The 22,217-nt window shown below is 54.5% G+C and overlaps 1 protein-coding gene across 1 annotated transcript in view; it reads left to right on the top strand.

The window, feature by feature from the left end:
• The first annotated feature begins 6 nt into the window (after window positions 1-6).
• Window positions 7-22,217, top strand: part of OPHN1 (oligophrenin 1) — a 48,151-nt gene continuing 25,940 nt past the window's right edge. The window contains exons 1-4 of the mRNA XM_010715108.1: window positions 7-168; window positions 14,408-14,503; window positions 17,612-17,673; window positions 19,204-19,275. Of these exons, the coding sequence (XP_010713410.1) occupies window positions 15-168; window positions 14,408-14,503; window positions 17,612-17,673; window positions 19,204-19,275 (384 nt within the window). The 5' untranslated portion in view covers window positions 7-14. The remainder of the gene's footprint in view (window positions 169-14,407; window positions 14,504-17,611; window positions 17,674-19,203; window positions 19,276-22,217) is intronic.

Below are 22,217 nucleotides of genomic sequence, written 5' to 3'. Positions count from 1 at the left end.
TGCCCGGCGCAGCCATGGGGCACCCGCCGCTGGAGTTCAGCGACTGCTACCTGGACAGCCCCGACTTCCGAGAGCGGCTGAAATGCTACGAGCAGGAGCTGGAGCGCACCAACAAGTTCATCAAGGACGTGATCAAGGACGGCAACGCGCTGATCGCAGCCATCCGCAGTGAGTCCCGGCTCCGCTGCCCCGCGGCTCCGCGCTGCGACCGGGATGCAATGGGGAACAATAGAACGACGACCGGTCTCTCTCTATTCCCAGCGCTCCCTAAATAAGAATGCTTTTTCTGGAACGTAATTGCACCTCGTGCTTCTGGAGCGTGCGCTGCCCGCGGTGCCTTTAGGAGCGCAGTGTGCCGGTGCCCACGCAGGGCTCCCGGGCTGCAGGCAGGGCTGCCGAGCTCCCGCAGCGCCTTGCTTAAGGACGGCACAGCCGCGCTCGGTGGCGGCGCTCCGCGTCCTTCACAGGCGGAGCGCGCAGGTGCCGGCACGGCCAGCCTCTGCAGTCACGGCATCGGAGCGTCGTAGAACTGGGAGAGCTCGGCCCGCAGTTCTTCTCTTTGCGCGTGTATTATTTTGTTCCTTTCTGAATAGCGATGAGAACGGTATCGAATGGTATCTGACCACACGCGGACTTCGGTGCCGGCTCTAAGGGAGCTGCTCGTTCAGAAGCACTGAGGCCCTCTGACCCCCAGAGGGGTCTGCTGTGTCCCAGCCCCACACCTACTGCCTTTTGTCCGTGCTGGGACCAATGCATGCACTTTCCCAGTGCTGTCCCTTGCGTCTCAGCTGTTACTACAGAAGCCTAGAATAGAGCCCAAGATGCTGCTGTTAGTGCTGCGCGTGCATCAGGCCAAGGGAAGAGAGGAGAACCTGCAGTGCAGGGTGTGTTGGTGTGCTGCTTTCCTTGTCTGCTTGGTTTGGGTTTGTGTTAGCAGGTTTAGCAGCCGCCCTTTTGTTTAGAGCAGCTCAGGGCTCTGTGTTACTGGGGCTGTGTCTGGCATAGCCTGTGTGTGTGTGCCCAGCTGGAAAACAGCTGTGACGAAGGCTGCCGTGGCCCGAACACCAGCGTCACAGTTTGGTGGGATGCCGGTGTCCTGCAGAGGAAACCAAAGATCTCTGCTCAGACAGGAAAACACAACAAAGAAACAACAAATCAAAACCCGGTTGCTCTCGTCAGACCTGTCTGCTCGCTGAAGGCTCTGAGCTGTTCAGGTTTTGTGTGGGAAGGGTTGTTAGCAGTCACCAGTCTTACAGTCAGTATTTACAGTGAAAGCTAACAGGTTTTCTCCTGTCTGTAGTTGACAGCTGACAATGAAATGTAGAGAAAGTGGTGGTGAGGGTGGGGCTGAGGGAAAGGTGGGAGGGCACTTGTGGGGGGTGGGAGGTGGGGCAGTGCCCTGTGCGTTACACACGTGTAACAATCAGACCAACACAGCTAAAAGGTGGTGCAGGAGGTGCAGTGACAAAAGGACCGGCGCAATGGAAAGGTGTTACAAAGAAAAAAGGAAAGTGCTCACCTGTCTCTGAAGATCCCAGCTCCCAGGAAAACTCCACGAGGGAGGAATCTCCAACCAGAGATCCTTCCCCAGCCGCAGTCAGCCCTTAAATGGGGTCTGAGAGAGGTGCAGCCAGGCTCCATTCCTTCCAGTCACACCACTGAACTGCCTTCACCTGTGCTCCCAGGGCTGACCAGTCCTCTCCCCAGTGTTCAATCAGAGGTTCAGGCTGGGCCTCAGCAGTTCCCACACAACATGCAGCATCCACGTGGTGTATGGGGAGAAAGGCACACTGCCTCTGTGGGTCTGCTGCCCGCAGTCCACAGGTAGACCCAAACCCCGAAACTGCCCAGAGCTGTCTTTTGTTTTCCATTTGCCAAGTCATAGGAAAAACAAGTGAGTGTGAGTCTGCGTGAGGATCCGCGGAGCCCTGATTTACGGGCTGCTGCTTTGGGCTGTCCTCAGTACCTGGTGCACACGTCCTCTCCTTGCAGAAGTGTCTGGCAAGCTGAAGTTGCGTCAAGCCGCTTGTTGAGTAAGGAGATCTTAAGAGTGTTCTGACAGAATCTGAACATGAGAGTCCTGCTGGTGTGAACTTTCATGTGGTAGCAGCAGAGGCTGGGCCTCCAGGGTCTAAAAAGCGCTGTTTCAGTGACCTCCGCTGAGGGTTTTTGGACTGTTCACAACAGGACTGAACGTGCCGGGTTAAGTGCCTCCAGCAGGGATGTCCTGGTGCTGGGTTGCAGCTGTAGCAGAGCTCCCTCCCTGCTGCAGGGCGGGTGAGGTGTGACAGCGAGGGGCTGGGGGCAGTGATGTGAGCCTGGTGGTCAATGCGTTGAGCCCCTCCAGCCTTTCCTGGGTACGGGAGAACTGAGTGTGTTGGCGTTTTCCCCCATCCATCACTGACACGTTAGTCATTGAAATACAGTGTGTGAAACCCTCCTGAGCACCGTACAGCCTCGGCTCCCACTGTCTGTTCCTGTGCTGGTCCCACCACTGTGTTGCTGCTGCTGTGCTTCTTTGTCAACTGGAAAAAAGAGGCAGTTGTCTGTACACAGGGCACACTGAGATGGCAAAGTAGAAGGTGGTGCCAAACAAGAAATAGAACTGACTACAGCAAAGCAAAATATTGGGCAATTGTAATGTAATGATCTTAGACTTCAAAGATAGCAAGGAAGTTACTTTGAGACAAAATAAGAGAGATTTTTGTTGCAGAGTTGGCCGTATCTTTCCCTATTCGTGCCAGAAGAGCTCAGGGCTGCTGGAAGTGCCAAGTGACTGTTTCAGTCCCACGTGCTGCCCTCACCCTGCAGCACACAGTGGGATGCCCCGCGCTGCTGCAGCCACGTCCCCGTGTGTGCTGCAGGGCTGCCCGAGCTGCAGGCAGGCGGGGGGACGAGGAGCTCCAGGTGCACTGCCCGTGTTTCTCCTCCCTGGGAGTGCCGTGTTGCTGTTCCCAGCAGGTACAAGGTGCAGTGCTCACCACGCAGATGTGAAAGGCAGAGAACCACGTGTGCAGGGTGGCTGCTCTGCAGTGCCGTGCACATCTCTTCCTTGCAGTGGCAATCCCTGACACAAGCGGTGCGTCAGGAAGCACACCTTGCTGTCGTAGCAGTACATCATTTACATCATTTTCTTTCTGTGGCTCGGTATCTGCCTCGTTTTACATTTTGTTGTTGTCTTGGTGGGGCTTGTGGCTTTCTTCTGTGTGTGTTGTTTATGCAGAAGCATCCATCTCTCCTGGTCTTTGATCTTCTTGTGCGATTGCGTATAGGTGGAGTTTGATAAATGTCAAGTTGAGGCTGTTTTTATTAATTGTGAGCACTACAAAGGTCTGAGCCGGCTTTTGAAGCTGAAGAGCTTTGAGATCTCACGCAGATGTTGCATGCATGCTTTTGAAATCCATTTCTGCACAGTGCGTAGTTTTGCAAATTGCTTCTGAATTTGCATGCCAGTTAAGCAGCTTCTCCAGGCAGTGTGAGCGTTTCATCCTGGGAAGACAGCACTATGGAGAAACACACGGAGGTGTCTGTGCCTGCAGAGTGCACAGTGATTTGTACCAGAAGAGAGCAGACAGGTGTTTGTCTCCACAAAGCAGCCGCTCACATCCATCGGTGCTGTGCAGCAGCCCCAGCAGCACTGCTTGGCATGGAGCTCTGTGCCACCAGAGCTGCAGGGCCATCGGAGCTCCCAACAGATCCATGTGCTGCCGTAAGGGACAGTGCTTCACAGTGCAGAAAGCAGCGTATCAAGAATATGAAATACTGTAATGAGATTAAAGCAACCCTGGAGTGCCTGTCTGATTCCTGCAGAGCCCCCTGTGCTATTTCACGTGCAGTCTGTAGACAAAGGCTCGAACCCCTGGAGCTGAGATTTCTGGCTGTTGGCACGGTGTCTTAGATCCAGACACTGTTTTTTGTCTGTGCGAACAAGGCTGAAGCTCCTCTGCAGAAGGGAGGAAGAGGAAGGTGCTCCGTGCCCTGTGTGCCCCTCGGCTGTGGGCACTTGGGGTGCTGGAGCTGCGTGGGCAGGGGTGAGCTCTGTGCTGAGTTGGCAGTGAGATACTCTGCACAGAGCATGAGCCAGCGTGTGCTGCCCTCAGGGGATGTGCACGGCACCCTTCTGTGAGTGTTCACAGAGCCCCTCCTGTGGGGGCACTGAGCTGTTCCACGTGGGGGCACTGAGCCCCACTGTCTCGCAGAAGGCCATTCCTGCAGCCTCCCATGGGGGAATCTGGAAGCCAAGCAGGCTTTGTGTAAATAGTTTGCTGGTCAGGTGTGTGTGCAGAGCATCCAGGATCGTTGTACTGCTCAAACACGGCTCTGTTCTCCTCTCCTCTGCTTGTATCCTCGCTCTTCCCTGTGCTCAGAATCACAGAATCACCCAGGTTGGAAAAGATCTTAAAGATCATCGAGTCCAACACGACCTAACCAAACTACCCTAACTCTAACAACCTTCCACTAAATCGGCAGCTGTGCACTGAGCTGTGCAGGAGCAGACCTGCAGTGATGGGCAGGGTGCTGGGAGCGTGGGCTGGCTCTGCTCAGCCTGGCCTGTCTGCCTTCCCTGTGTTTGCCATTACAGCAGCACAGGGACACGTTATCAGGAACGATAAAAGCAGCTTCCGAGGAATGTGTTTGGGATGCAGAGCGCTGCAGGGAGCCTGTCTGGAGCTGCTGACGGAGCAGGCAGCTCTGAGTGCTCCTGCATGAACTGCTTCAGCCCCGTGTCCAGAGCCCTGCCTCTTCACTGCCCATGTGAGGCGGGGGGCTCTGGAAGCTCCTGAGGCACAAAGCTGCTGTTTGCCCCCCATGCTTTCCCTTTGGCCTGTTCCTGAAGCAGGGAGCTGCCTTGGGATGTCCCTGGGGCAGGGATGGCTCACTGCCACAGGAACACCTTCCCCCCTCTCTCCTGGAGTGAGTTACGATATAGCAGTTCATGTTAAGCTGTTCCTGGACTTCTGCAGGGGAAAAATGACTTGCTGGAAAATACAGCACTCCCCTCTAGCAGTAATATCTGCTTACATTTTCCTGCTCCTTGCTGCTCTTCTTCAGCCAGGGCTGCTCGGATGCCCACTGGCACGTGCTGAGAATTCCATCCTTCCCTGCTTGGCTACTGCAGCCATCATTTTCCAACACTTGTCCTAGCCCTAATAGGAAGGTTTTCAGAATTTCGTGGTGTTACTATTGATAACTTCAATTTTGTCTCCTAATTTCTCAGCTTTTATTGTCTGAAAAGATAGCAAACCAGCTTAAAAACAATAAATTGCATATGGGACACCTCTTCGATCCAGCAGTTTACACTCTGTAAACTAAGGGTGTGGAGGACATACTAACAAGGACCATTCTTTTACCACGTCTCTCCTCTGCCTCTAAGAACACAGGGACAGAACGAGAGCCTTCACATAGCTCTGAAGGGAGCTGCGAGCTCCTGAGCACCTCTGTGCTGTGCACGGCCGCCTGCAGCGTCTGCTGTGGGGTGGGATGGCAGCAGGGGCAGCAGGCAGGGCTCAGCACATCCTGTTGTCTGCACACTGTGCTGCAGTGCTGGTACGAGCAGGGGGCTGAAAGTGCTTTGGCTTTGGATCACCGATGTGGTTGGATGTGCGTAAAGGTACCCACCACACCTGGTTCCTCTCACTGAGAAATCTCATCGTTTTTTCCTTTGGACCCCTCTCTGCCTTCCTGAGGGATGGAACTCAAGCCCAAGTGCAATGCTGAAGCAGTGCTCGGCTTACAAAGTACTTTGTGTGTCCACATGGCAGCACAGCGGAGCAGCTCACGGGCCACTGCCAGCTCTCCCTGCTGAGCACTTCTGATCCTGTGCCGCGTTCAGACAGGTGGATGAAGGGGACTCCCCACAGCCCAGCAGGCAGCAAACGAGCTCATTTTCCTGGGATTTAGGCACTGTGCACAGAATTGGAGGTCGCAAGTTGGTGCAAATCTAAAACAGATATGCCTTAATCAGAAGCTCACTAACAAAGAAAACAAAGCAAGCTGCCCCCAGAACCTAATCTGCAGAAGCAGGCAGGAAGGAAAAGGAGCATGCACAGTATCTGTGTGCTCCAGGAGTGAGACAGAAGTTTCCATTGGGCTGGAGCTCCTCGCTGTGCATTTGTTAGATTTCGCTTTGCTGCTGGGCACAGCAGGACAGCCTCGTGCCCACACTGCAGCTCTGGGCAGGGCTGCTTGCTGCTGGCTGCAGGCGCCTCCTGGGGAGGGTTTGGGGTGGGAAGCACCAGGCAGCTCTTCCTGCCTCTCCCCGTCCCCTGGTGCTGCAGCACAGATGCTGCTGGGGCGTGTTGTGGTCCAGTTCATCCCGCTTAAAGCAAGCCAACACGCAGTATTTTGGGGGGTCTTTTCCCAGCCCGGGTCTGCACCCCAATCTACTTCCCGGTGCTGTGCCACGCAGGAAAGCAGCACCCGTTGCACAGGGAGCTCAGCCAGCAGGCACACAGCCACCTGCTTTCCTGGGAAATGGGGATGATGGCAGTGTGAGAGCCCTGAGATCAGCTGCCTGCGTCGTCACGCGGGCAGGATCACAGCACTGGGGAGCTTTCATGTGTTTAAGTGCATTTGCTCTTCTGCCACACATGAGACGCAGCGTTTCTTCCATGTTCTGTTGCCGTTCTTGGCCCGCTCTCTGGAAGGATGTGGGTGTTATCCATGTTTTGTAACGTGTCTGAAAATCCGCAGCTCGCAGCAGTGCTGCTGCTGACTAAAGCGTTTCCTCTTGAGTCACCAAGTGAAGACTCAGCTTTTCTGTCTTCTTCCTTGAGAAATGTTTTGAATACTTTGGTTAATAATTCTGTTGGTAGCACGCTGGTAACTACAGATGTGGCTTCCTCGTTTGCCTGCCAGCTTTCTGTGGGTGGCTTCAGCAGTGCTGTGCCGTGCTGTGCCGCAGGAGGGAGGAGCTCCAAGCTGCCCTCTGGCTCATCCCCCAGCCCCGAGGTGTGCGTCTGGGCTGCTTTCAGCAGGAGCTGCTGCCTGCACAAATGAGCTGACCGTGGCCATGGGCGTCCTGTGCCACGGACGTCCCCGTGCTGTGGGTGTCTGACCATAAAAGCTGTGCCCTGTCCCCAAAATGAGCTGCTGGGCGCTTGGGCTTGAGAATTACAAAGTTTCTGTGCAGTCTGGAGAGCCCTGATATTCCAAGGCAAAGAATGGCCAACTTTGTCCCATGGACAACTAGCTCTGCTTTACAAATGTTGAACATGCAAAAGGAGACTGCTGGTGAAGTTCAGCAGGCACCGATCACTAAGCATGAAATAAAGGTTTTGTTCTATAGGAGCAGCTGGTGATTGTGAGGTATAAGGCTTTGGAAACTTCTCCTTTTGGTGGCGTGGAGTTCTCCATGGTTTCACTCTGGGCTGCGGAACGCTGGCTGCTGTCAGGATCCCTCTGCTGGGCAACGCCACCCTCAGGTCCCGCTGGGTTTGTGTTTCTGGACGCGCTCAGAAAGGCCCTTTGTAGCCGACGCCCTTTCTGAGTTCTGCATCCAGGTAAACGTACAGCCACGGTCATGTGCTGCTTAAGTGGTGATAAAAGCAGTTGGACAGTGGAACAGCCTTCATGGCAGCCTCCGAGCTGCGCTCTGCAGTGTTCCCCCTCTGTTTTTGTCTGGTTTCTGTTCCTCCAGCCAGCACTGATTACAAAGTGCTGAGCCCGGATCTTTTTTGAACAGGAATAATTTCATTAATCTTACTGAACAGCGCAGCTGTGAAAACAAGGAAGGACAATCAGGGCCTGCAGCCGAGCTGTCGGGTGCCAGGCAGGTCCTGCAGGTCCGCAGCAGCAGCTGTCCCTGCACGGCACCGGGCCCGAAGGGAAACCTGCGGCAGTGCCCGAGGTGCTGTGCGGCTGTGGGAGGAGGGAGAGCACTTCTCAGAGGAGCCCCATCGCTGCTGGGACCTCGCTGGCTCCCCGGTGTCCCAGGGCAGGGCTCTGTTCGTGGCCGGTGCCCGGCTGCTTGCAGTGAGTCAGGGTGATGCGGGGTGCAGCCTGCAGACCCTGCCGCGCTGTGGGCCGTGGGCGGGAAGCGGCCAGACGTGAGGGCTGCAGCCCGTGGCAGCGCCGCGCCGGGCTCCTGCCTGGCCCTGCCGTCAGGCAGCTCTACGGTCCCACCGAGGGCTGAGCCGTGCTGTGTGACGGAGGCAGCGCCGGGCCGGCTCGTGCCCCCGGTCTCGGAGCCTGGGCTGGGACGGCTCCGCCAGCGCTGTTGATCATGAGACCTCCCTGCGGGGACTGCTTGCGCTCTGCCCCGGAAAAGAGCCTCTTGTTTTCGTCTTTGTTTTCGCTGTTCTCTCACTGCCTGTGCAGCGGGGAGCTGCCGGGAGCTGCGGCTCGCAGAGCACACCCTCCTGCTGCCCGCCGCCTGCAGCTGATGGCCAGCCCTGTCCTGCGTGGCGCTGGCCGGAGCTGCCATCAACAGGCACGCCTGGTGTCCGCAGGGCCTCCTCCCTTCAGGTTGCCCTTCCTAAAACACCGTCTGCTCGCCCTGGCTCAGCGTGTTCCCTGCAGAGAGGCTGCTCAGCACCGTGATGCCCTGTCTGCAGAGCTAGGGAGGGCTCAGAAAAGGACGGCAGCAGGGTAATGCATGGAGAAATGCCTGCATTGGTAGGTATGGATGTACACCCAGTGGGGCCGGCAGCCAGCTCCCACTGCACCCTGCTCCCACCTGCACACATGGCCCAGCTGCTCCAGTTGCTGTCAGCAGGAGCCAGGAGCTGCCCCAGGCACTGCCGGCCCCTCCTGCAGCACCGTCAGGATTTGCTGCTCTCCTCATTGCAGAAACACCACCCCACCTTCGTCCCGAGCTCTGTGCCTGCAGAGCAGCAGCAGGGCAGCATTCCTCACGTGTTCGGGCCCTCAGAAGGCTCTCTTTCATTGCTCGAGTTTAATAAACTCCAGAGAGGGTATGAATAATTTCCTCTTCTACTGGTTCTTTGGTTTAGACAGTGGGTAGGCTGAAATTTATGCAGGGCTGGAAAGAAGACCCCACTGAGAAGGAAACGTGGCTGCAGCCCTTTGGTGCACCATGAAACGTTTTCCTTCACATCACTGTAACTCAGGTGAAAGACAAAAGACACGCATTGCCTCAGCATCGGGCCGTGCTGGAGCCAAGCTCTGACCCAGGGCTTTTGTGCTATGTGGGCTTGGTTGGGGAGCAGCAGGAGAAGTGGGCAGACTGCACTGAGCACAGAGCAGCAGGACACTCATCAGCTCCTGTGATCCTCTGGGGCTGTAGAACTCATCCTGAATGCAACCCTTGTGTAAACCTGGGGTTAAAGTGAATGAAGATGTGGTTGTTTTCCCTCTGACATACTGGATGAGGATCTGGACGTACAGGATTGAGATAAACTGCAGTTGTAGCATTTCTTAGCTCACATTTCCATGTTTTTGCTAATTTCTAAGGCTGCTAACCATTTTGAACCTGCATTTCAGTGAGCCATGTGTTCTGTCCTGGCCGCCTCCTGCCTTTTTCCTGTTTTGCTGAACGAACTGCTCCAGCTTTGCAGAACCTGTGGGTCAGGTCAAAATGCCATAAAAATGCCAGAGGTGAAATGTTGTTCTTTCAGGAGTCGAGCATTCAGAGCCGAGTTCTGCCTCTTGCTTGCGGTGAGCAGCGTTAGTTTGTGACTGGTGCCAACGCAGCAGAAGTGACTTTGCAGCAGCAGTGATGTGCGGTGCGGCTCTTTGTGGGACAGCAGTAGGAACCTGTGCCCTGCCTGGCCAGGGAGCAGCCTCTGCTTGTTTGCACTTCTAGGGGGTTTGTTCCTTCTTTTGTTGCGTTGCTTGAGCTGATCCATTGCCCACATCAGTGCTGGAAGGCTGGAGGGCTCCTTGGAGCTGGCTGGGAGCAGCCTTGGTGCTGTGGAGCTCTGTGTGGGGTTCTGCTGGGTTTGCTCTCGCATCGTGTGGCCATTTGTTTCTGGCAGATGGAAAACCCAAGTCAGCATTCGAAGAGAGGCCTTTGTGAAATGTGAATTCCCACAGATCCAGGAGGCTGCAGGGCGCCTGCAGAGAACCTGCCTGTGTCAAAGCGGAGTGCTGTCTGCCCGGAGATGGGCCGTTTTAATTACCTGCCTATAAGCATCTCTCGTGCACCGAGCACTGGGGCACTGCTTCCTTATCGAGGCACTTCTGTGCCTTTGGAACTGCCTACAAGGCTATCCGGAAGATTTTTCTTTCTTTTTCTCATCTGAAAAAAATCAACATGTTTTTGTGCTCAGGCAGCTGTAAGCACTGTTCCTGAAGGCACTGAGTCAGGGCTGATTACTCACGGCCTTAATGACACATCTGTGTGCAGCCAGGGCAGCTCCATTGATTTCAGAGCTGAGGTATGTTGGTGGGACGACGTTTGGGGATTTGGTGGAGTCAGTGCACGCTGTGTGACTGCACAGCCCTGCACGCTGTGCCGACTGGCCAAGCTGTGCTGCGGGCAGTGCTCTGACAGCGGGGCTGGGCACGCGTGTGAAACCTCCGCTCTTGGACCGCAGCATGGACGGATGAACTCCTTTATCGTGAACTCCCTGCAAAATCATTCAGTGGGAGTTACTAACAACGGAGACATTCTCTCCCCTGCAGGGCTTACAGCCCTCTCTTTCTCATGGAAGAGGAGTTTCTCGCGCCCTGCGTATCCCGTTGCACAGCTCCCTGCAGAAAAAGTTCTGAAGTGACCAAAGCTGAGGAAGAATGTGGGTGCATCCCTCACACCCAGATCACCCCGTGTCTGGCTCACACGAGGCAGCACAGCCCAGCCCTGCAGGAGCACAGAGGTGCCGGTGGCCCTGCAGCCATCACCAGCAGCTACTGCTGGCATTCTGGTTTTGGGAACACAGCGACACATTTCACTTGGCAGCAGGGGACCACTATAATCCCATGGATGTTTGGGATGTTTGGGATGAGAAACCCTGTTTTCTTTGCTGAAGCCTTTTGTGGGACCCGGGGCACGTCCTTGAGTAGCTGCAATCTCTGGAGATGATTTTATGTACGCATAAATATAACGACGTGACCTTCTGCAGTGCCCGTGTCCGTGCAGGGGCTGCACTGGCCTGCCTTGGCCGGATGCTGCTGGTCAGCTCTGTCCTCTGCTGAGTGGTTGGACCTCATCTTTCCTAGAAGAGCAGGTTACTGTGGCCACAGGTTGTGAAAGCCAGCACCGTGTGCTGAACACTGCAAGGAAGGGAGTCCTAAAGGATTTCTGATCGAATTCATTTTGCTGCGTTTCCACGGAAACAAGCTGTGCTGAGCCAGCAGGGCCTTAATGCTGACATGAAGCCATCAGATGTTCCGGCGTTGGACAGGATGAGCTGTGCCTGCTTTCTGATGTGCTGTCCTGGTTTGCAGTTACAGCACCGTGCTCCCGCTCCTCTCTGCTCCCTGCACACTGCTGGGGCCGAGCAGACCCCGGGGCTGTCACTGCCAGCTCTGTGCTGTGAGCGTGGAAGGCTGGGAGTGGGCAGGAGCTGCACGCCTGGCAGCCGTGTGTTTGCATCAGAGGGGAGGAAAATGAGGGAAAATGCAGATGCTGTGCCTGGGGGCCCCTGTGCATCGCGGGTACAGCCCTCGTGCTGCTCCTGCTGGCTGCCAGCAGGCGCTTCTGCAGCTGGGGCAGGTGCCAGAACCATCCCTGCTTTCATTTGCCAATAAACTCCCATCGTAACAATAGTGGTTTTCTTACTATAAGAGTACCCAGTGCTGTCTTTATAGTGTATATGTAGGATTTGTCAGAAATCAGTGTTCAGCCAAGGCTTCATACGTGTGTAAAGACAAGTAATGTTGGTCTGTAGGAATCTGGTTTCCATTAAGTGATCTCTGAGAGCCATGCCAGACCTTAACAGCACCGCTTCTCCCTGCAGCTGATTCAGTTCCTTCCTAACCCTAGACCCGGCGTGATTGCTGTCTGCGCAGAATCCATCTGCAAGCACTGGCACCTCCTGCTTCCCTGCCCCTGTGCTCGTCTTCTGGCCAGGGCACCTTAAAGGCTGTTCCGTGGGCACTCCTCACCTTTGTATCCAGAAAACATGCTCGTGCACGGAGCCTTGCCCAGGTGGCAGCTCCCTGTGCTGGCAGCGCATGCCGGGGATGTGGTGACAGCCCCACCACCCTTGTTCTTGCAGTGGCTTTCGCTGTGTGGATTCCGAGTGGATCACAGCAGCAACCTGGCCTTGATTCATGTTGGGAGTTTTCTGTGGGGATGGAAAGCCACCAAGACTGTTTGTTTAGGGGAAGTAAATGGTGCTGTGCAGCAATCCCTATACTGGGAAGAAAGGAAGAGAACAGGAACTGGCACCGAGGCTGTGGTTGTTCTTGAAGCATTGTGCTGGTTTGCTCCTGTACTGCAGGAAGGAGATCAGTCGCTGGGAGCTGCCGGGAGCCCTGGGCTCTGAGGTGTGGTTGGGATGAGGACTGGGGAGGCGGTGCTGGGGCCAGCATTGAGATGAGGGCATCCCTCCAAAAAGAGAAGAAATTCCTGTGTCAAATGAAACCCAATGGTGCCAGACCCATTAAGGGGCTCTGGCCCTTTTTCGCCATTAAGCTAACGTGAGATGTGGTTTATAGCCTGTCCACCTGGCTTTGCTTCAGCTTGAAGCTTGGCAAGTAAAACTCCAGGCCAGACAGCTTTTTGAAAGGAAAATGTAACTTAAATCAGTTACACGGTTTCTTTTTTTCTGGTTTCGAATATATTGCGTTTGGCTTTTTCAAATCCTCTGCTCTTGCCCTACCCCATTCCTATAAAAAAGGAATAAAGGAACTCAGCTGGCCAAGGAACATTGTGATAGCAGGGCACAGTGCTGGCTGACACCACGAGGGAAAAGTGCTGCGGGTCCCTCAGTCCAGGTCGGGGCTGGGGTTGGGGTCAGGGCCAGGGTCAGGGCTGACAGACCCACGAGGTGTGGGCAGCAGTGGGAGGTGCTGGGGCAGCCATGGGCTGCCAGCGAGGGGATGGTTAGCAGGGAGGAACAAAGCTCTGCCTGAGTAAGGAGTGAATAGGAGCCTCTGGGCTCAGCATGTGAATGCACTGAGCGCTGCGGGCACTGAAAGTGAATTATTTGCGGAGGTTTTCCACCAAATTAATGACATCATTCTGTGCCAGAGTTCACCCATTGACGCTCTCAGGCTCTCCTAGCAGCTGGTTGCTAAATGGCCACATTCAGGCTTGAATCTGCCCATTGAAGGGCAAAGTTCTGACCCTTCTGAGCAAACTGCTGCAAGTAGCAGTGAGTGGCTCAGGGCTGTGCTGAGCCTCCAGTTCTGTGTCCTCTTCCTCTCTACAGGCCATAAATGCAGATGTGACAGGGCAGGTTTAGGTTGGATATGAGGAGGAAGTTTTTCCCCCAGAGGGTGGTGAGGCACTGAACAGGTTGCCCAAGGAGGCTGTGGATGCCCCATCCCTGCAGGCATCCGAGGCCAGGCTGGATGTGGCTCTGGGCAGCCTGGGCTGCTGGTTGGCGACCTGCACACAGCAGGGGGTTGGAACTGGGTGAGCATTGAGGTCCTTTGCAACCCAGGCCGTTCTGTGATTCTGTGATTCTATGATAGCAGCCTGGACTTAAGCAGGGGCAGTTCCTCACTGATTTATATTTTTGTGCAGAACTCTCATTTTTGGCCATTCTCTGCACACTGACCTCTGCTCCTTCACCTCTTCCACGTTTGTAACTTCCTGAATTTCTCAGAGCTCCGACCCCGGTGCTCCTCCACCGAGGGGTCCGGTCTGGTTCTGTGCAGTCCAAACTCAGGGAAAACAGCCGTAAACCAAAGTCTGAAATGATTCATTTGCTTTTGCGTTAGCGTCCACACCCTGTTGGCTGTAGGTAAGGTGAGGTCAGCCTGTCTGTGCCTCAGGTGTTTGCTGTTGGAAGGAGGCCGCACCGCCAGCACTGATGCGTGGCTGCCATCCCATCCCGTGGCCGTGTCCCTCCGGCTGCCACCCCGCAGGTCGCTGCCTCGGCTGGGGCTGTCCTGCATTCATGCCGCCCCGTCCCCGAGGAGCTCTTCTGCCAATGTAATCAGAGCCATGTAAACAAAGGAGCCACTCAGAAAGCTGCGCAGCAGCCACACAGGATGCGAGGACACAAAGGATCCCTTTGGCTGGAAATGTCTCTGCAAAGTCCAAAAATAATTGGGGCTGAGCTGCAGCACCTCAGGAAGTGTCCCTGCCTGGGGCCGGGAGCTCCCTCGGCAGCTGCTGCAGTGTCTGACCCCCGGGGCTCTTGGTTTGGGTCCTGCGCTTTCCTCGTGATTATTTCTGCCTCTACGCTAAGCAACCAAAAGCAAATTCATGGTGACACTGGGTTGCTTCTAACCACATCACTCAATGTTGTATTTTTCCACTCAGAGTAAATTTCCTAAGGGTTCTGTATAACCACTGTAAGAACACAGCCATCTCTTTGCCCTTTTCCAGGTTACTCCTCGGCAGTACAGAAGTTCTCCCAGACTCTGCAGTCCTTTCAGTTTGATTTTATTGGTGACACCCTAACAGATGACGAGATTAATATTGGTGAGTTTTCTTCTTTTTGATGCAAACTTTCACTTACTAAGAAGGTCTCTTTCTTTAGGAATCTGCCTATGCTGATTGTTTCTGAACAGAACCGGGACCAGGTTCCTCAGCCCAGCGGCAACTCACATTGGCTCTCCATGGTCCCACTGTGCCCAACCAGCACTGACACGCTGTGCTGCAGGAGCACGCTGCTGTCCCCTCCCCTGGTGCTCCTGAGGCTCAACCCCCGTTTCCAGTGCAGAGGGAGCATGAGGTGCTTTGCCTCGTGTCCTCAGCCCAGCGGATGCTGCTGCCCCTGCTGCTTGGCTCTGCTGCAGGCATCTTGCAAGTGCAGGGCAGCCCCGTGCTGCAGACTGCCAGCAACAGCATCCTGTTGGATGTGTTGTTGAATGGGAAATAGTCCCCAGTCGGTGTCTGCTCCCCACACTTCTGGTTTGGGATCAGCAATCCAGAGTGATTCCTCCCTCCTCAGTGCACGTTGCACAGCTGCCAGCTGCACCCAAGGAATGCAAGGAGCACCCTGAGCACGATGTGTTTCTGAGTGCTCCTGCTGCTGGCTGAGCTGCTGCATTGCTTTAGGGGGGCCGGGGCAGGAGGGGGCACACAGGGGCAGCAGGAAATCTCCCACTGCAGTGGAGGCTGTGGGGCACTTCTGAAATAATGGCATCTTCTGTCAGGCTGCAGGGGGCTGCAAGTGGGACATGCTGATGTCAGGTCTCAGCTGGGGCAGGAAGGGGAAGGAAGTAGAGCCTGCTCTGCTGGTTGTGTTATTTAAAGCTGTTCAAAGCGGATTGTGGTGTGCCCTTCAAAATCTAATTCCCTTTATGGAAAGTTGCTAGGTGAAGCTTACTGGAATTGAGTCAGCTTCCAAACCTAATGGAAATAGAGGTGCTGCATTTCCAAACACATCTGGGTAATGCAGGGAGAGCTGTTGCATTCTGAAGAACCCTGGGGGGGCAGAGGGGTTTAAAGCAAACAGCTGTATGGGGAGCGGAGAGAAGAGGAGATGTAAGACACTTAAAGCAGCAAAACCCTTTTCTGTCTTTGCTGGGAAATATTTGTTTTGCTTTTTTGAGAAGAGGCCCGTATCACCTGGTATGAAAATGTCTGTATTGTGCTCCTCCTCTTACAGCAAACCTCTAGCATCTGCTCAGGGCTGAGCTGCTCTGCAAGTCTTTCTTGTTCCCAAAACATGAGCAGGGTGTTGGCATCTCCATAGCAGCTCCAGAAGCTGTCAGGCTTCTGAAGAACACAGATGCGTGTGAGCGTAGGAGCTGCTCTGATGCACAGATATGGGAACGAAGCAAAACATGACTGAGCTGTTATCGCCCTTTGGGGAACGTGTTTAATCTGTAAATACAACTGGTGTTGCCCTTTCTTCTTTTCGTGAGGCAGACACAGCTGACACCCATGCACCCAAGGCAGTGTTTTGGGTGCTGTGGGTCGAGACTCCAATGCTGGCACTGCAGCGGGAGCCGTGGGATGTGTTTGGGGGCTGCTGTGTGGCCTGTATTCCTGCAGGGGAAGAAATGCACATCCAGCAAAACATTCTAGGCGCTGACATTTTCCCTTTAACTCCATGGCTGGAGGCCTTTCCGCCCTGTGTTAATTCCTTTGCTAGCTCAGGCTCCTTGCACTTGGCTCCTGGTGCCTGTGTGTGCACCTTGGATTTCATGCAGCTGTGAGTAACCACAGGAAGTCCTCCTGCCAGCCCTGCAGCGGGACAGTGTGCTGCAGGGACGCTGCTGCATGGGGCTCTCAATCCTTACCGTGGAGCAGAACTCAGGAAGCACTGACTCGTCAGGAGAGCTGTGCTGTGTGTTGATGGTGCCAGCTGAGTGACTGCATCACGAGGTTGTGGTTTCTCTGCTTTGTGTCTGCCTCAGCAGCTGTAGATCGAGTCCTGTAGCTCCACAATTTCACGCTGGCTCACTGCACTGCAGCATCACAGCAGCTTCCAGCAGGACAGGTGCTTTTCCAAAGGTTTTGCCTGTGGATGTGGAGCCCTCAGCTTGCAGATATGGCAAAAATGCATCTTGTCCCTTATCTGTGGCACAAGCTATTGCTGCGTGTGCCTCACTGTGTGTGTGGTTCATTCATTCTCTCGTGGCTGTTCTTGCTGAGAGCCCTCGGTGCTGCCCTCCAGAGCTCTGCTGCAAGCCGCTCTGCTGGGCCACCTTTTGGTTAGTTCTCAGATATTCCTTGTATTGCTTGGCATGCTTTGGTGTGAGTGCAGAGCCTGAACTGCAAGCAAGGGATTTCAGTAGATATTACAGAGAAAACGCTGCTGTGTGCTGCTTGCAGGTGCTGCTGCTGCTCCTGGAGTTGGGGGCTGTGCATGGGAGCATCTCCCAGCAGCACGGCCCTGCGCCTGCTCCTCCCTCCCACGCAGTTCCCAGGTCTGCTCATGCAGCTGGAAGAGCCCCGGGGCTCCGCCGCGCTGTACAGGTAGATGGCTGCCCAGAGCTGGGGCTTCTGCACTTCTCATTTCAGTGCTGTTACTGCCTGCATGGTGGAAGGGTTTCCCGTGGCAGCTGGCTGCAGTCTGCCCCGCTACCAGTCAGCTGCTTGCTTGCTCTGCCCTTTGGGGGGCAGGGAGCACGGCTGGATGTTCTGCTCCATAATTGCCCCTTTTCCTGGAAGGTGCTCTGCTGTTCCCACCTGCTCTTTTTTTCCACCAGACTGAACAAATCTTGCTTTTTCAGTTTGCTGAAGGAAAGGTTTCATACGATTCTTGTTTCAGTTGGACTCCAAGAAAAATGCTGCTGCCTAAGATTCTTTTTGTTTCCTTGTTGAACATTGTGCGCAGCGCTGTCAGTACCTAAACCTTTTCAACGGCTGCTGCCCTTCCTTCCTCATCACAACGACTTTGTGCTTTTTGTTGCTGAACATAATCTCTGCTGTTTGGGAATTTTTACGTCTTGTCGTGGCCCAGCAAAGCCCCCACAGCTCTCCCAGCTGTGCAGTGCTCATGGCTCCTGGCTGTCCAGCAGTGCGGGGTGAGCTCTGCTCGTGGCTGCGGGGATGGCCCCAGCACAGGAGCTCTGCACACCTTCCAGCAGCCTGTCCAGCATTGCCACATTGACTGTATCTTTGTTCTCCCTGCAGCTGAGTCCTTCAAGGAGTTCGCAGAGCTTCTCCAGGAGGTAGAGCTCGAGAGATCAATGATGGTAAGATGATCCTAACAGCCTTCTGGTAATTGCTGCCTGGTTGTAACTTGTAAATGCTAAATCGTGGCCCAGCTGCAGCACGCAGCTCGGTGTAAAGCTTCTTGTCATCAGGAGCCACAGCAGCAGGACACTGTATTTGCAGCCCATGCCCTGAATAGCAGAGGGAGAGGTGCTGGACGGGATGGGATGTTCCACACCAGCACCCAACCTCTCCTGCATGCTGTGCAGCCACTCTGCTGCACAGCCCAGCACTGCCAGGCTCGCTCTGGGTGCAGTTCTGGCTTCATTCTCCCCAGTGGCAGTGTGCACTGTCCTGCTGTGCCGCTGCCCTCCCTGCACGCAGCTCCTGCAGGGAGATTTGCTCCCTGCTGTCATGTGCCCTCTTCATCTTCGAAACTCCTCAACACAGAGCTAGTGTTGGCTTTCCATTTCGCTCTTAATTCCAGGAAAAACACGAAGGTTGGGCTCGGTGGAGAGCTTTTACAGCATGCCAGGAATTAGCTGCTTGGCTCTGTTTGCTCCTGCCTCGTGCAGCAGTGGGAGCTCATGCCTGGCAGCACCAGTGGGGCACTGCTGCGATGCCCTGTGTGCCCATGGGCAGGGAGGGCACTGGGAAGAACGCAGTTACAGGCTGCAGGAGAACAGCATGATATATCTGTATTATTTACAGCCCAGGCAATGGCTCGTTCTGCCATGGGTAAGTGAGTGGAAGGGATCGTTCCAGCAGTCATGGATGCTTTCATGGAACTTAGCTGACTTTTCCAATTTTTTTGGTTTTGCCTTCCAGTTGCAGGACCAGTCTCTTTACAGTAGTTCTCACAGGATGTTTCATACTGTCGTCATGTTCACTAGCTTTAAGCTGCCTGAACGGGCTGCACCAGTGCAGTGTCATATCCCCTTCTCTTCGCCTCTCCCTTCTGTAAAACACGGGAGAGCAGGGCAGGCTTCCCTTTTTCACCAGTTTGACACACAGCAGCCGTGGTGCTGTCATGGAAGTAGGGCTCGTACAGCAGAATGCTGGGCCTGCAGGAGGGAGTGCAGCTGTGCTGTCTGAACAGAGGGCTCCCAGCCTGGTTCTGGTGCTGGGCCTGCAGGGGCACCAGGAGCAAAGCCTGCCTGGCTGCATGCCTGCAGCTGGCACCGTGCACGTCCTGAGGGGCTCCAGCTCTGGCAGGTTGGCCCTGGGGATTTCATGGGAGTAACAACAAATTTGCGGGAGAGAGATCTGGTTCACTATCTGCTGGTGCACGTGCATATGGCGGGGGGGGGGAGAAACCCTTTTGCTAATTACCAGAGTTTCGCAAAGCTTCATGGGCTGTGGTTCATGTTTTCCATGCATTACAAATGGAAACAAGCGGATACAGGAGGTTAAGAGACTTCACCTGTGGACAGAGCACAAGTTTGGAGCCAGAAAAGACTTTCGTTTAGAAAAGATCAAGGAGTTCTTGGCTTCCAGCCCTGCTCAGCCTTTATTACGGAGAAAATGAATCTGTGCCCTGTGATTACAGTGTTCCTTTCTCTGCATGTTAGGTACAGAATGCTAGTGATTTGCTGATCAAACCTTTGGAAAATTTTCGGAAGGAGCAAATAGGGTTCACCAAGGTAAGACTTAAATTCACAGAGATTTGTTTTCTAGTGCTGTGTTTGAATTCCTTTCTCTTCCTGCTTTTTGTTGTTTTGTGAAAGCAGACAATTGTTGCACCACATGTAGGCTGCATGCTTTCAGAATCTTCCTCCTCTGATGCTGGCGCTCAAATGCTGGGGTGACTTTTACTCTGACTTTTCGGTCGTAGGAGGCTCCAAAACCTTTTCCTGAATTCTCCGGGTTCTATTCTGACGTAATTTCAGCCCTGTCTCTGTCCTGAGTGAGGAATGCTTGTTTCAAAGCAAGATTAAAAACTATTCCCTGCTTCTTTCCCTTTTCTCCCTTCTGTTCATTTAATGCTGAAAATGAAATGCTTTCCCCCCATAAAAAATGTCCTGGAGTGAGGAGGGGGAGAACGAGCAGCAGGGGCCAGCAAGCAGAACTTGAGCACTTTTGTTATGAAATATTTAAATAAAACTTCTAATGAGTCTTTCAGATGGATGAAACTTTAAAAGAAACAAACTGTAAAAATCAAATACTGCGCATGTTGAGTAGGAAAGATTATTTTTCCCTTGTCTGCTATCAAGAAGTCCAGGTTCCACGTTACCCAGAGGCAGCTTGAAATGGAGCTGGCTCGGAACCAGCTCAGAAATGGAGATGTTTTGGAGAACACTCGGGGCTTGGATTCAGCCCAGCCCATCTGGAGTCTTTGACGTTGTATAAATACAGGATTTAAGAAATGGTACTCGATCACCATCCTGCCCTTCAAAATCCCCCCAAACAACTGCTGCATTTGTAAAACGTGCCTCGGAGCAACCACAGCCGTGGGAGCGTGGTGGGGCAGCAGCGTGGCCATTGGAGTGGTTCACAGAGCACCTCCAGGCCTGTGGGCTGTGCATCTGCATTGCAGACACAGGGGCTGAGAGAAGCCTCCCTCCGACTGCCCTGCCTGCATCAGCAGCGAGTATTTACGGAGCCATGGGAAGGATTCGGGGACGAGGTCAAGCTTTTTCTCCCTTCGTGTTTATGCAGCACTTAAGTCAAGAGGGCAACAGCCTACAGATGTTAAGATGACAGTGTTAACGTGGCTCTTAGGCTGCTTCTGCTTGGGCCAACCCTCGCCATGCCAGCGTCACTCTGCCTGTGACTTAGAGCTGTGCCCCCTCCCCACTGCAGGGAGGGCGCGGGGGGCACACAGAGCTCATGGCACATAGAGCTCAGGGGCACATGGATCTCAGGGGGCACACAGAGCTCATGGCACATAGAGCTCAGGGGCACATGGATCTCAGGGGCACATGGATCTCAGGGGCACATAGAGCTCAGGGGCACATGGATCTCAGGGGGCACACAGAGCTCATGGCACATAGAGCTCAGGGGCACATAGAGCTCAGGGGCACATAGAGCTCAGGGGCACATGGATCTCAGGGGCACATGGATCTCAAGGGGCACATAGGGTGCAGGGGGCACTCAGGGCACACAGGGCTCAGCTGCTCATGCTCCCCCACAGCAAGGCCAGGGCAGGCAGAGCCCTCCCTCCGTCCCATGCCTGCCATGCCATGCCATGGCCCCGGCCCTCCCTGGGCCCGGCAGCAGGAGGCCGGGCAGCTGCCATGCAGAGCGCAGATGTGGCGGGCACGGCCTGTGCCCTCGGATTCGTTTCCCGCATTTTGGCAGAGGCGCCTTATGTGAGATGTTTTCTGTTCTTTGTGCAAGATGCTGAAGCCAGATAGGAAGAGCGTTTGAATTGAGTCTTTGTGGTGACTGTGGCTGGAGAGCAGCCAGGCGGTCTGACTGAGACATCTGAGCCTACGTTAACCCGTTTTCCTGGGGATGAGCAGCTTCCCCCTGCCATGTGCAGCGCTGGGGCGGCTCTGGGTGCTCAGCGGGACCTCGTGCCCTGCAGCTGTGGGGCTGTCACTCCAGCTGTGAGTCGCTGGTTAAGTGCTTGTGCAGAAGAGCCAAGGACAGCCTGAGCCATTTCCCAGCCCTAGCCTCTCACCTCGTTCTGCTCAAGACGAAGCAGCAAATAGAGAACGGCACGGGAAGGACGCGGCTGGCATCAGAAGGGTGCAGGCTTTGGGTGAGGGAGGGCAAGTGTGGGACGGCCTGTGTCCCCATTTCACATCAGGTCATGTTCATGGAGCCTGAACTCCGCCCGTTTTATGAACTCAGTGGGTTTTGTGTCCTGCCACGTGCCATCTCCTCTTCACCAGGAGCTCTTTGAGCGCCAGGAGCGCTGGGTGAAGCAGTGATGCTGGAAAATGAGAAGTTTTTGATGTGTGGCCTTAGTAGCTGGATGGTGGAGCTCTCAGTTATCAGAGAAGGAGAGGTCATTAGAGACGTGCTTGCTGCAGATGGAAAGGTGGAGTGGGAAGCAGTGAGTGGCCGTGGCCTGGAGCCACCAAAGGGGAACCAATGGCGTCTGGCTCCTGGCAGGCTCTGTGCTGTGCCTCTCCTCACAGACAGCAAACAGATGATGGAGGGACATTCTGGTGAGTCCCCCTGTGCCCTCACTGCTCCCAGGGTGTGCTGGCTGCCTTTGGGTGGGATCACCTCTGCTGTGAGCAGATCAAAGTAGGGTGGCTTCTTGGACGAAAGCGCTGGCAAGTCTCAGTGGGGAGATAATGCTGCCCTTTGCTGAATATTCATGAGGAATCCATTTGTGCTCATCTCTCTGGATTGTGCTTCAGTCTGGCTGGTTCTTTTGTTGTGCTCTTTTTTTTTTTCTTCCTTTTGTCTTGGCTTGCTCTGTTCAGCAGCCAACGAGCTCTTAGAAACCTTGGCTTGGAAATCAGGAGGGATTTGTAGTACATCCTCCTGCTTTTCAGTTGTATGTTAATTAGCCAGAGTGCAAGATGACTGGCTGCTCCCAAGGCTGCTCCCAAAGCGCTGCTGCTGCAGAGAAAGCTCTGCGTGGCACCTCCCATCACAGCGTGGGGTCAGCTCACCATCACCAGTG

Source organism: Meleagris gallopavo, chromosome 9 (assembly GCF_000146605.3).
Source record: "Meleagris gallopavo isolate NT-WF06-2002-E0010 breed Aviagen turkey brand Nicholas breeding stock chromosome 9, Turkey_5.1, whole genome shotgun sequence".
Taxonomy (NCBI): Eukaryota; Metazoa; Chordata; class Aves; order Galliformes; family Phasianidae; genus Meleagris; species Meleagris gallopavo.
This window is presented reverse-complemented; position numbering and strand designations above follow the sequence as displayed.